Source organism: Ornithodoros turicata, chromosome 1, assembly GCF_037126465.1.
Source record: "Ornithodoros turicata isolate Travis chromosome 1, ASM3712646v1, whole genome shotgun sequence".
Lineage (NCBI taxonomy): Eukaryota > Metazoa > Arthropoda > Arachnida > Ixodida > Argasidae > Ornithodoros > Ornithodoros turicata.
The window spans coordinates 22593144-22606884 of record NC_088201.1 but is presented as its reverse complement, the minus strand read 5'-3'; the positions used below and the strand labels follow the sequence as shown (position 1 = coordinate 22606884).

Sequence of the window (13741 nt, the reverse complement as noted above, 5' to 3'; positions counted from 1 at the left end):
GATCTCAACGTAGAGTTTGGCCCGTTGACTACAAACGTAACAAAGCATGGCCAGCTCTTGGCCTCCGAAGTTCGATCAGAATTATGCAATGGACGCATTTGTTCAAGAGACTCTCACCACCACAACAGGATGCTTCTTCTTGCATTTCTGTTACGTCCGCTATAACGCCGAAGAGGGGGCGTTTGGTTAAGTATCTCCGACACCTTTCTCAGTTTCTCCCAGATTAGATTTTGACCGGCATTTTTGCGAACATGACATCTCTCCCCTCGCAATGGCGTTTAAAACCCCATAAAATTGTCATAAAACATAATAATTCGATATATTTATTCGGATACACTATTCGCACCGATTTGCTTATTTGCGTTGTCTATGCTTTAAATACGTTCGGAACATACAGAAACTGGCTCTGGAATAGTATGAAGCAACGGGATTCTACATGCGCGTGTTATTTGTTTTGTATGGCTACCTGGAGGATGTAACCTCTAAAGGTACGCGACGCGCTGTACGAATCGCGTCCACACAGTGTGCGTATTTGGGATGCAAAAGAGGGAGCGCTTCGGCGGCTTCGGCGTGTGCTGCGCTGCTTCTCTCAAGCCACCCCCGTAAGCTGTAATGGTACGGTCCTCCAGCCGGGCAAGGTCACATCGTACCAGTACAACGCGTTCCGCAAACCGGCGGGCTCCGCGTCGTGGCGTCGTTTTGAGACTGCAAATTTGTGTCGTGTCGTGGCGCTGCGTGCGCGCTCGAGTAACGTTAGTATTTTTGTCATGTAATGCTTTGTCAAACGTTTTGTACACGTTTCCTGGCCTCCCTGTGATGTGAAGGGTGACGAGTTACACTTACAGTTTCGAATTCACTTGGTTTCGAAGCTTTGGATATGAGCCATCGCTCAGACACCGAGAAAATGCGATGTTATCGCTAAGCCTAACCGGCGAACGGACTGCGTGGACGCGGCATGTTCAGGGGATGTTTGAGTTGGCTTAGCATATGTGGATGCCTTCGCCTGAATGCTGATCACAAAGCAGAAGAGGCAGTTGATGAAGCTCTGATCACTGTGCTGCGATAGGTTTCAGAAGTGAAGCTTTTGATACGTGTGCGCCAGGAGCGCCACGTGTGTGTTTGTTTTTTCTCCCCTTTTATCGCCGTTGACGTACTCGTTGACATATGCGGACAATGCCGTCCAGTAAACAACAGTACACAACGAAGCTGTTACAACGTCTGAACTTTCCGCAAGAAATCAAACAGCACAGCTGAATATGTATACATAGTTCTGCAGGCGTGAACGCTTCGCAGTTTCTCTAGTAGAGCGGCACTGCTCAACTTCCTTGGTTTCGCGCGTCGGCACCTCAAGCTCGCCGATGAAGTCCATGTTCGGACAAAGTATGCCTGGCGGCCCGCCAGCGGATCCTTTCTATTCATCACCATTTTCATCTTATTTTCGAAGACACACTCCATACTTCGGACAGCCTGACTACAGAGTGTATGAAATGAACAAGCGCTTGCAACAAAGAACTGAGGTACGGAAAAGAAGGCGGGGTGCGGGATATGTTTTTACGCTGTGTTGTGTAGATACACGCCTGCATGATTTTTACAATTTTTATGTGTGTGTGTGTGTGTGGAGGGGAAAGTCGTAAACACCCATTGCTACAGAGTTACGTTGCGTTGGTTCCGTAGCTGGAAATCTTTGTTCATTCATCGCTGTTCTTGTGCAAATGCCAGCAGATGCACACATCTTATGATCTAAGAAAATATGTTTCATGTATCATAACGTGCTATGCAGGACGATATGCGTATGTAGACGATAGAAGCCCCTCCGTGCGGTAACCTAAAGTACAGGGATAAATCTCAGCTCAGGAGATGCTGCTATTTTGAGCCGAGACAATAATTTTCTGGTGTGGCAAGAGATCAGAGTGAACATTGGCTGCCACAGTCTTGTACCTCCTACCATGCAGAACCGTTCCTTTTTTCTTTTTCGTGTGGCAGCACTTGGTGAGGTGACGTTGCAGAAACTGTCTTCCTGCACATTGGCACCTGTAGATGGTTGGAAATGTTTAGTCACATTCAATTGTTGTACATTGATGGAAGCTACGTATGGCCCTTCCATTTGGAATTATGATGGAAAATACAGCAGACATCACAGAGAGCATATCCTTTTCCAGAGTGCTGTTGCATGACTCATGTCCAGAAGAAAGTAAATGAGATTTTATGCTATGTGCATAATTAGGTCGGTATAATAATCAGTACTAACAGTAAAAAGTCCTAATAAGTATGTGAGAGACTATGCTGTTAAGGATGTGGACCTGGGGACTAGAAGGGAAGAGGGCAAGAACATTAACCACAAATTACAGATCCAGAGCACTGTGTGAAATGATGCAGTATATCAAACCTCTAGGCTTGTCTAATATTATGTCACTCTGAAATTTTTGTGCCATTTACCATGTTTTCTGAAGCCTTTCTATGAGCTGTGTCCAGTTGTGGCATCACTCACAGCTACTGCTTGAAGGAATTATTTTCAAATATAGGCAGATATACCTTTAAACCACAGGTATAGTTGGAAGGATGCCATGCAACACATTTTCTTATGTGCAAACTTCTCTCGATATTCTAAAGAACAATGGCGGAGTGTCATGGTCTTTGCCGCTTCCTAGAAGCACCATGCGAAACCGTGTGTGTACTTTGATGTTAGAGAAGTGCACTTACTCCTGTGTGTTTGCTTTCACTTGCAGGAAAGTGATAACCTGTGGTGGGACGCATTTGCAACAGAATTTTTTGAAGATGACGCCACACTCACACTTACCTTCTGCCTGGAGGATGGTCCTAAGCGTTACAGTAAGTCATAGGCGATATACGTTGCTTACGTCACTTCTATATACATTTGTTGGAAGTTGGTATGAGGATAGTTGATAATTTCCCAAATGTGGAGGTTAGTATTTTGAAAATACATAATTTTTCAAAATGCTGGCCCTTGCTCCATTTCTGTAATATAGCATTTGTTAAGCATTCTCCTTTGTGGTGTTGTCAGTGTGCTGTTGAACATGTGTCTTTTATGAATTATGTCCATCAAAATCTGGATGTTTGAAAATGCAGCTGTGGCCAAGTGTGCTTATGGATATCACATACTCTTTGGGTACATAAAGTGGGGCCCTGCAACAAAATCACCACAAAGGTTGTGGTATACCCGTAACCTTTGGGATGCCAGGAACATGTGTACGAAATATCTTGTTCCAAAACTATGCAGATTTTATTCAAACGAATTTATTACGAAGCGAGCTTTCCACCTCTGTGAAGCGAGAGGGCACTGAAAGGCAACCCACTGCTGACATCATCCGGCAAGGGAAAATGCAGGTTTCTAAGCAGACGGCAGTGCTGGGTGATGTCACGGTATAGCATTGAGCTCTGTTTTCTGCTCTTCGCATTTCGGTTCTGGTTTGCTGTTGTCATCATTTACAAATTAATTACTCGCGCAAAATCAATGCGAATGTTGTATTCGTAATCGAGGGGGTGGTTCGTGTTCGGTATGATGCTCACCTAATTTGTTTTGACTCCTCGCGAAGTCTCCCTTTGAAGTAGGTCTTTTAGTGTCAAGAAAATTATGATTTCATTTACTGAACGGCTAAGCACAACATTCAGTGTAAGCAGCTCAAATGCAGCTCTGTATTTGGCTTTACACGTTTTAAAGTACTGGTGAAATGAGAAGTGCAGGAATGAAGTGTATGAAAACATTTAGTTTTATAAAGTCAACAGGTACTAAACATGTCCGCTACCTCATGCACATCAATTTTACTGAATGGGGTGCTACACCAAAAGTGTTGCGATAAAGTTTGCTGTACAACAGTGAACAAAGTCTGCTAAGGCAACGTAGTTCTGAGATGTGCAACAGCTTTATTGAAAGCACTGTTCTAGAAGGCGCATGATTTTTCTTTATTCTAGCGTCTCGCAAGGTCGAGCAAAACACCACGAAATGGGACGCACGGCATGTGTATGCGTTTCATCTAAATATGATGGTTGACCACAATGGCAGGGATCCACAGCTATGAATTATTCCTCCTCTTTGTTATCATTGATCTGGTTCATTCCAACAACTGCAACGCATTTTCTGTAAACCATGCTGGGTATTGCAACAAGACAACGGGAAAACTCTACATGTCAAGTTTATTCCTTAGCAGTCTCTCTCCATTTTGTGCCAAGAGGGCAGTAGTCATCTTGCCCTTAGACGATGAGGTAGTTTCCTGGTCATTGCCGAGTGCCAAAGCCTACATTGTCTCGAATGCCTCGTGTCTTATGATATATCAACGAAACATGTGCCATTTATAATTTTTGCTCTTCCTTCGACTCTTTTTCTTTTTTATTTTATGGCATTTTTATAATTAACCAAAATTGGATACTCTGTCCTGGAACAGATGTTGGGGTTTTTTGTTTTCCGTGCATTGGAACCTTTCATTTCAAGTACCAGGTCTGAGACTTTCTAGGGTTAAACCCTATTCCCCCCATATCAGTTTAGGAACAGTTAAGGTTAAACCCAGTTTCTCCCAGAATTTCAATCACTTATCACGCTGTACCACATAGGACTAGACCCCATATTCTTAGGCATATGCCTGTTTTTTTCCTTTACTTCTAATAGTGCATTTCTGATGCAAGAGCACAAATTAGGTGATTGGAACCTACCTAAGTGATTCAATTGGGGCCTATTTCAGCATTAGTGCCTATTTGGGTATGGGAGCTTTATTCCTCCAAAGTTGCCTAAATGGCTTTTCGACAAAGAAGGAGACAAGGCTTGTGGAAGACGTTGCTTTGCCAGACGTTGCTTTGCCAGACTTGGCCGCGCGAGTTTGAACACATTTGTTGCTTGAAAGGGCGCATTTCACAAAACTGTCAATAAATATCAGCACCGCTGAAATACGAATAGTGTAGCTTCAAGCTTAGGGATTGATTGGAGATCAGTCACTGGTTCCTTACCGTCAATATATTATCATTTGTTTCATGAGTCATAATAAAAAGTAATATGCTCGTCCCACTAGTCTATCCGTCCTACGCTATGTCTTTGTCGCAGCACATGAGGTGTGTACTATTCGTATATCCAGGCATGTCCTTTATAATGCTGTTCCTAGTTCCTGACGTCCGAGAGAGTGCCTCAAGTGCAGTTTCATCCTGACTCTATCGAGAGAGTGCGTAGAGAATGTGTCGAGGGGTCCAGTAGTTGAGAGAGCCTGGATGAAACTGTGCTACGTCTTGAGGCATCTCTCGTTGATGAAGTCCCTGGGTTCTGATTTGTGGAGATAATGCTGTGGCAGGAGCTGGGACTGGAATGATGCCATATACAGTAGTCTGCCTTCCAACAATCTGAAGTTCAAGTTTGCTCCAATGAGTTCTTTGGAGCTTCACTGTTTAGAAGGTGGCACTCAGCGACACACAGCCGAGCTTTGCATCCACGAGTATAGAAATGGTGCTTGTGTCTTACTGTTGCTACAACTTCATGTGAAGCATGACTCCTTTCTCTCCTGAGCAGTGGCTCTATGAATTTTTGTAATAGCCACTGTCGAGTCCGATTTGTAGCCTCCCCTACACAGGAGTTTGATACAAAAACGATTTTCAGCGCCTTTCTTCGTGGATGAAATTGGTCGCACGGCGTCAGAAGCATAGTGTTTGAGGCTTTCTAGTTCTTTGAACAGGTGTCATGTAATGAGTCATCTACGTCGCCTCATACAGCCCCGATAATAAAAGTGCGACCGTAGTTGAAGGGCTGATGTTTGGCATTCATGTGTCATTGTGACGGCGGAAAAAAATGCTTTTACTGCTTTCCGCATTCGTAGAGCCTAAAACACGAAAAAATATGCTATAATTTATTATGCCTATAATTCACTTTTCAGTGCCGTACTTCAGATTATTTCTGCCTTTTACAGGTGCCTAAATCCAACATCTTTCTAAACATCCGGGCTCTATGTATGGCATACACTATTTGGTAGCTATCAGTATAATAAATCAGACATAAATATTACTTGAGGGCTGCAATAAACTATGCGAAACACATTTGATATTACAACATGTGGATCTTGAGACTCTAATTCAGGAGCTGACCAACATATGTTTGACCAATATATGCACTTAACTGCGGGCCATTGCTGAACAGAAAGAAAGAAGAAAAAACATATAGGTACCACCCAAATGTGTCATAGCACCCAATTTCACCAGGAATTTGATATTTAAAAGTAGCACCTGAATCTAGGAAATGCATTTAACCCAAAAAATCAGACACTATTTATGTCTTGTTGCTGTCTGTTTGATGTGCAATTAGAATCATAATTAGCAATTTTGGACATTATTCATCCTATGCTTTTATGACTGGTTTTTACTGGGTACTGTGTGCAGCAGGTAAACAACTGACCCACATTTTTGTGTGTGGAGAAATGTGCATTGTGGGTGTGCTTAACCACTGACCTCTGTACTACCTGGACGGTGTTTTGCCAACACTGAGCAGCAACAGTAGCTCCGTTTAGGGCTGGACATGATTGGGTGTTGAGCATGTGCACTAGGCACTCAATGGGCAGATTCTGCTGTCGTTGAAAGAATAGTTAAGAACAATAATTCAATTGAATTTGTTTTTGCACAGGAAATATTTCAACAAATATATAATTGTGTTCCAAAAACCATGCTTCTATCAAGTGTCCACAAAGATTAGAATACCACCAGATTTTGGTAATAGAAGAAACTGATAGCAAAATATCTAGTCCAGTTATTATAGACATTAGGAGTACACACTTTTGGATAAAATATCAAGTATTCCCATGCGAAGACAAAACGTCACTTGTAAGAGCAATCTGTTCATTAAACGTCATATAGATGAAATCTAATTCTGTATTCTTAGTACTAGGTGGGAGAGACAGTACAAAGTGCATACAACAGTGCATTGCAAGGGAATGGTGCATAACATCCACAGGACTTTGCAGCTGGTGACATCACCAAGATAACTGAAATCATAAAGAAGCAGTTTATTTTTATCTAACTTTTCTTATTACAAATTTTTCACTAGAAGTGTACTAACTAACTACACTAGTTACACTACACTACACTACACTATACACTAGTTGTGTGTATATCTCAACATAACTGGTACAAAAGTGTTCAAAAGACTTTCATGTTTGGGTGTCATGGTACTATTGCAGATGCATAGAAATATAGCTGCCTAGGAATAATACTTTCTGCATTGGGACACTATTTTAAACTATACAATCACTTTTGTTCATAGTGTGTTTTCGTTGAATTAAGTTTTCATTGATTTTCTCTGTGTGTGTGTGTGTGTTAACACATCATTTGACAGGCTACAAATTGAGGTCAGCCTAAGGGACAGAATACAATAAGATTCAGGTACCCGAAAAATTTGATAATTCACTTAGCCCTAGACAGGCTTATAAGGCAATGTAATTATATCTATCCTTGTTACAAATATTACTTTATGGGTAAAACACCATGTAAAGTAGACATTGCCTTGTACCTCGGGTTTGGGGTTTCCAGATTTGTCGCAATAAAATCTGAAAAACAGATGAAATTCAAATTCTACAAGCATCAAATTGCTTGTAGAATTTGAAGCAGTTGGGATTTATCCATGTCACAATGACGTTCGTGGTGCGATTGCCTCGCATCGCGGGTTACCACCCCTGCGACACAGCAGGGTGGCTCACTTGACCGAAGTCCACCGTAGAGCAGCCTTTCAATTGCGCGAAGCATCCGTGTAATGCGAGCGAACTCCATCCTTGCCTAGAGGCACCTCAACGTTGGAGTCACTGAAAAGGGTGCCCTATTTAGTGACTCCACTCGGCATGAGGGTATTTTGAGGTCATTTCGGACATTTCCCAAGTCTACCTGGAAAAGATCCAGCGCCTAGCGTTTTCCTTTCCCTTTTTTGTGAATCATGCTTCCCCTCCTGCTCAAAGTGGCCAAGCGAGAACAGACGGCATAAAATTATCTTCTTGAAAGGGCAGCTAGTTGTTGCTATGGGTACAGTAAGATGGGACACAAGCGAAAGCTGCGTTGCGACTACACAGCTTTCGAGGTGTTCGCGCCACCAGGTGATTGTGATACGGGTGTCGTTAACAGTAAGCGTTTTTGCAAGGCGGAGCTTCTCATACTTTTTGCGAGTGCGTCATTTCACTGACGTCGCTTTTTCACAGAGTTTCGGTTCAGACTTTATCAATGACTTTTTGCTCAACCTAAATGACGTCATGTCCGATATCTCAATAGAATTTCCTGCATGTAAAATGCAGCTACTTGGCAATTGTAACTTTCCCGGTATTAACTGGGAAGCCCAGTGCGTTAAGATAGGTGCCCCCTCAATTGCACGCGATTTCCTAAACATTTGTGCAGATTTCAACCTCAGTCAAATGGTTCGATTCTCCACTAGGGTCTGTCGCAGTAACGTCATCAAATATTCTAGACTTGGTGTTGTCAAATTCACCGGATATTATTGGTGACCTGCAGCGCCTGCCTGGGTGAAGTGACCACCTGGTAGTTTCCTTCTCCCAAAACGTACAGTAACGTAATAAAAAAAAAAAACTAATCCGATTGTATGATCACGATAACTATGATGCCTTTAACGATGCCCTATCCAAATATTTCCCACATATCATGTCGGATTTCCACTCTCGCAGGGTAGGCCAGAACTGGGCTCATTTTAGAGACAAACTTCTGGGGCTGGCTAACAAATACATTCCTGCTATATCGATTCTCGCCTCTAGCTGTTCACCTTGGTAGACCAGCTCACTAAAAGCACTATCCCAAAAATAATAGCACCTGTTTAGACGTGCAAAATCATTAGGTACTGAACCTGCATGGAACGCTTATTACTTTTTTTCGAAATCCTACAAACGTCTGCTTTGCACCACAAAGGCCTTATGTCTAACCCAAAAAAGTTCTGGAATACGCTACGTCCTGAACAGCGGATCGATCTACAATTACTAGATGATAATGGCAAGCCTATGACTGAGAATGCCGCTTGCAACAAATTTAGTTGGACATTGGGCCACTTTTGTTTCTAATCTACTTTAATGTCCTTCCTTGTGAACTAAGTACTGTACGAGTTTTCGCTGACGACTGCGTGGTATATAGACGTATCACGAGTGCTTCTGATTAGATTGCTTTGCAGAAAGATATTAACTCAATCCAAGAATGGTGTAACAAATGGCAAATGCCTCTTAACATTAACAAATGTTGCCACATATCCAGTTGTTGCAAGCAACCAGCTTTTCCTCTCACATACTTCATGTACCCCACCCCTATAGTACGGTCTAATTCTTACAAATACCTTGGTCGAATCTGTGATGGAACCCTCACGTGGAACATATCTCTAATAAAGCCAATCGCACATTAGGTTATCTCCAATGTAAATTATATTTCGCACCAGAATCTGTCAAATGTCTTGCATATTTAACCTTAGTCCGACCGCAACTTGAATATGCATCCGTTATATGGGACCCTAATACCAAACAACTCGTCAATCGCCTCGAAAGAATCCAAAATCATGCAGCTCGCTTCATCGTTTCAGACTTCTCCACCCACAGTAGTATTTCTGGCATCAAACAAAGACTCGATATTCCACTTTTAATGCTTCGTAGACAAGTGTGTCTCGTCTTGCACTTTTCCACAAAATCTATCATTCAGTCTTTTTGAGACCATCTTACATCGTTCCAGCACACCGCATATTTGACAGATTGGATCATCCATGTAAAATTACATGCATCTCTGCATGAACAGAATAATTTTCATCCTCATTCTTTGTCAGAACCATTATTCAGTGTAACGCCTTACTCACATCTATAGTTGCTCTAGCTAATCCTGAACGCTTTCGCAAAGCTGTATCACTACATTATTCAGTTTAGCTTGTTAATTATGATAATCCTGTGCTCATTGTTCTTTAATTGTTCCAGGCGATACTTGTAATTAGTACTTATCACTTTGTTGTCGCATATATTGATTTTTCACATGTGTTACATGTGTTTCGTCTCTGATAATTTCATTTGTGTTATTTATATATTCTAACGAATTGTTGGAGCTTGTATAATGCTTGTAATGCCTCCTTGCCCTCGCCATGTAATGCCCTTTTTTGGGCCCTTGGGGTGTCAATAAATAAATAAATAAATGGGAACATAGCACAATTTGTGTGAAATTGATCGTGCTACCCGACAATGCATATTCCACCAATGAGATTTACAGATGCTACAGAAATGTTAAATATGACACTTCTATCATGAAAATATGAAAAAAAAAACAGTAAAATCTCCCAAGGACAATTCCCTGTGTTGCAAATGATGTATGTCATTGCACTGACAAGATCCATTGAATATGCATGGGGTGCGAATTTGCTACATTGGACACCCACCTTTCTCAGAACCAGGACCGAGTTTTCTGTGCGAAGTCGGACAAAAATATGGCCATGATTTTCTCAATCTTAGCCTTCCTTTGTGCTAAGAAGGTAAAAAAAATGTAAAAGAGGCCTTTTTTGAAGGGGGTTGCTGTACTTTCTTGTCAGTCTAGGTTGTTACCCTGTTTTGGCTTAACGACTTACATTCAATTTGCATTGAACCTTTGAACGGTGCGGTGTACAAAAGCGCCCAAGAAAGTGCCCTATAGCCTGTACTGTAAATGCTGAAGAGAAAGCTTGTGGAGCTGACACTTCATTAAAAGGAAAGTTTTGGACATGCAGAATGAGCATGCGGTAGAACAATGGGGATGAAAGTGAAGACTTTAGTAATAGCAGTTTTGGGGGTAACTTGTTACAAATAACTCGTTACTGTAACTAAGCTACTTTTTCGGGTAACTTTTAACTTTGTTTCTGAGCTCCAGAAATTTCTTGGGGAACTTGTTCCTTTCTTCTGTAACTTTGCGTAGCTTGGGGTAAGTTCAAAGTTCTTTTTGTTTGATTCTGGTATACAAATATCGCGTCCTTCCTCTGTAATGAGAACGATAGCCACGTGCACGCTGTCTTATGTGCACAGCGTGTCTGACTCCACTTTCCTGTGGTTGTGCGGTAAACGCTACAAATTTAATACCGCTTAGTAACCGACAAGCTTTTGAAAGGCTGAAGTACCTCCATTTAATTGTCAACAAACAGATTACGTTCATCGTTATAGTTTAATTTTGCAGGACCTTCTCCTCTGCAAAGTGCGCACTTTCTGAATATTGTGCCATTCAGCTCCCCCGCATAGATGTGTTTAAATATAGTTCTTTCCCACGCACAATATGTTTATGGAATTCAATTCCTGATGCTAACTTGACCCTTACCACTAATGATTTTCTGTACCATGGAAACCTGCCCCTTCCATAGCCTTAACAAGGCAGCCTTATGTACAGTCAACCCTCGATTTATGAACACCCTCGGTTCCCCGAAAAATCATTCATAAATCGTGGGATTCATAAATCGAAAATTCCTTTAAGTGAGTACTATCGAGCAAATGGAACAGTATTTCCGAGTTGGTATTGTGTTTATATTGCAATATATTGTGTAATTTTGCTTTCGACCATGCCTTCTGCTGTATCAGTCTCACAAAGCACAGATGTTAGCGCATTCACACTCTGTTTATTATGCAATACTAAATAGTTTAATTTTGCTTTGGACGATGCCTTCCGCTGTGTCAATCTTGGAAAGAGGGGATGTCAGCACATTCGAGCTCAACTGGTCTCGGATTTCCTCTGGGGTTTTTAACCTATGTTTATTAATCTCCGGGTGACAGCGGACACCTTATTCATGAATTGAGGTCAGGAACACTTCTGCAAAAACCCGTTTGTTGTTCGGATTTCGAGGGGTTAAGAACCGAGGGTGCAATACCTGGAAAACGTTTTGTCTGTTCAGGCGTCATTCATAAGACCACGAATAATCCCTTTGAAGGTTTTTGTTGGCCTCGGAATGATCCGTTCATAAATTGAGGGCAAAAACGCTGGGCAACTCCTAGTTGGTTCCCAGAAATTCCGTTCATTATTCGAATATCGAGGTTCATAAAACGAGGGAAAAATGCATGTAAAAAGTTTGGTTCCTCGTGCTAGTGTTCATAAAACGAGGGAATTCATAATCGAAGGTTCATAAATCGAGGGTTGACTGTATAAATAAATAAAACTCTGTTTTGGCCGTACATTAGGAGACTTATGTGACGTTCCTCATAGCGACGAGCTGTGTACTTTTAATGACGGGGCACTGCGTACTAAGTTTAAAATTTGGCGTGGTTCTATGAAATGTGCATAGAAGACAATTCGTGGAACCTAAACTTTCAACGTCTGCTTTGCGATCCGTTGAAGAAACTTAGTACGAGACCAAAACCATCAAATGCCTCGCTACAACAGAAGCACATAAAGGTGCGCTTCTTTTGTCACAGAAAAAAAATGCTGGTGTAGTTTTTGTATAAATAAAGCTGTTTGCACAAAATGTCTTGCACTGCCCATTGTCAGATCAAGATCTGAATTAATTATAGAAAGGACAAGAACTAGAGAGTGTATATTTGGTAGCAAGTAACTTTAAAGTAACTCGTTAGTTTTCCAAAGCAACTTAGGAATTTCGAGTTCATTTTCATTACCTGAACTTTGTTAGTAACTTAGTTACATTTTTTTGCACAGTAACCTAACTGGTAACGAGTTCCTTTTGTCGAGTAACTTCCCCATGTCTGAGTAATATAGTATTTAAGGATGACAAGCAGCATTCTTTGTTAATATGCATACCAGTTACTTCCACAAGAATCAGGTGAAATTACGGATTTGAAGTTGAAACTTGACAGTGGGGGCCTCAGTCACACGTACAATACAAAAAACAGTCCAAAGCAATATCATTGCATTTTTAGTGTAAAAATGGTTCTGTTTGATGTGAATTTCTGAAGTAAATTCAGTAAGCACACATTTTGTGGTGACATCACAAGTTTTTATTTGTTCTTGCACTCAATTTTTCGACTCTAACACCTTTCTAATTATGACTTATTTTGGCTACACCGCGGGTGTCCAACATAGGGAGGTTCCACTGTACCTAAGATTTCCATTCTATGACGAGAAAATAATTGTAGCAGTGATCATCTATGTAGCATACCTCTTGGAAGTGTTGTCCTTGTGATTGTTATAATGCCAGGATCACAAATACAGTAGTCATTAGCAAGTGAACTGTTACTGTTACCAAGTTCGTGATGACAGGCACTCCCCTCAGTATCAACGTCATTGCACTCCAAGTGAACTGTAGTCACTTTGATGTAAGAATATTTCACTGAAATGTGTTGAAGCCTTAAAGTATGTGTTTTAGCTGCTCAAGGTCACTGGAGAACCCTCAGTTTTTGCTAGCAACCCCTTATTCGGAAATTCTGCTTACCACTTGTAGCCTCATGCTATGATACACATGTCATGTGAACTGTGCACGAGAGGAGGTGAACAGCAGAGGGGCTATGTGACTGACAAAATAAGGAGACAACTCATATAACACCTAATCGTTCTGGAAATTTTGCTTGTTTGCTTAATCTCTTTTTGCCTCCAGTGTGCCAAACTTGTGCCATATATGAACTAAGCAGAAACCACACTGAAGACATGCATTTACTTTGGTTTCAGCCTTTGTTTGTCCCACTAAAGTAAAAGAGCAACATAAAAGTAAAAAAAGTTAACAATAAAAATTAAGACAGACATAGCACATGGCAGGGAACACTGATCACTACAGCAATTTCAAGCAAACTGTTTTCATTCCAACATGTTCCTTGCATCATCAATATTCCTTCTGTGATGAAGGCACAGA

At 41.4% G+C, this 13741-nt stretch overlaps 1 protein-coding gene across 2 annotated transcripts in view; it reads left to right on the top strand.

Annotated features, from left to right (window-relative positions):
• Positions 1 to 648: 648 nt before the first annotated feature.
• LOC135377645 (LIM domain-binding protein 2-like) overlaps positions 649 to 13741 on the top strand; it is a 29265-nt gene continuing 16172 nt past the window's right edge. Inside the window, exons 1-2 of one of the 2 annotated variants that reach the window (XM_064610220.1) lie at positions 649 to 1517; positions 2727 to 2829. In XM_064610220.1, the coding sequence (XP_064466290.1) occupies positions 1359 to 1517; positions 2727 to 2829 (262 nt within the window). In that variant the 5' untranslated portion in view covers positions 649 to 1358. The remainder of the gene's footprint in view (positions 1518 to 2726; positions 2830 to 13741) is intronic. The other variant, XM_064610219.1, reaches the window with a different exon arrangement.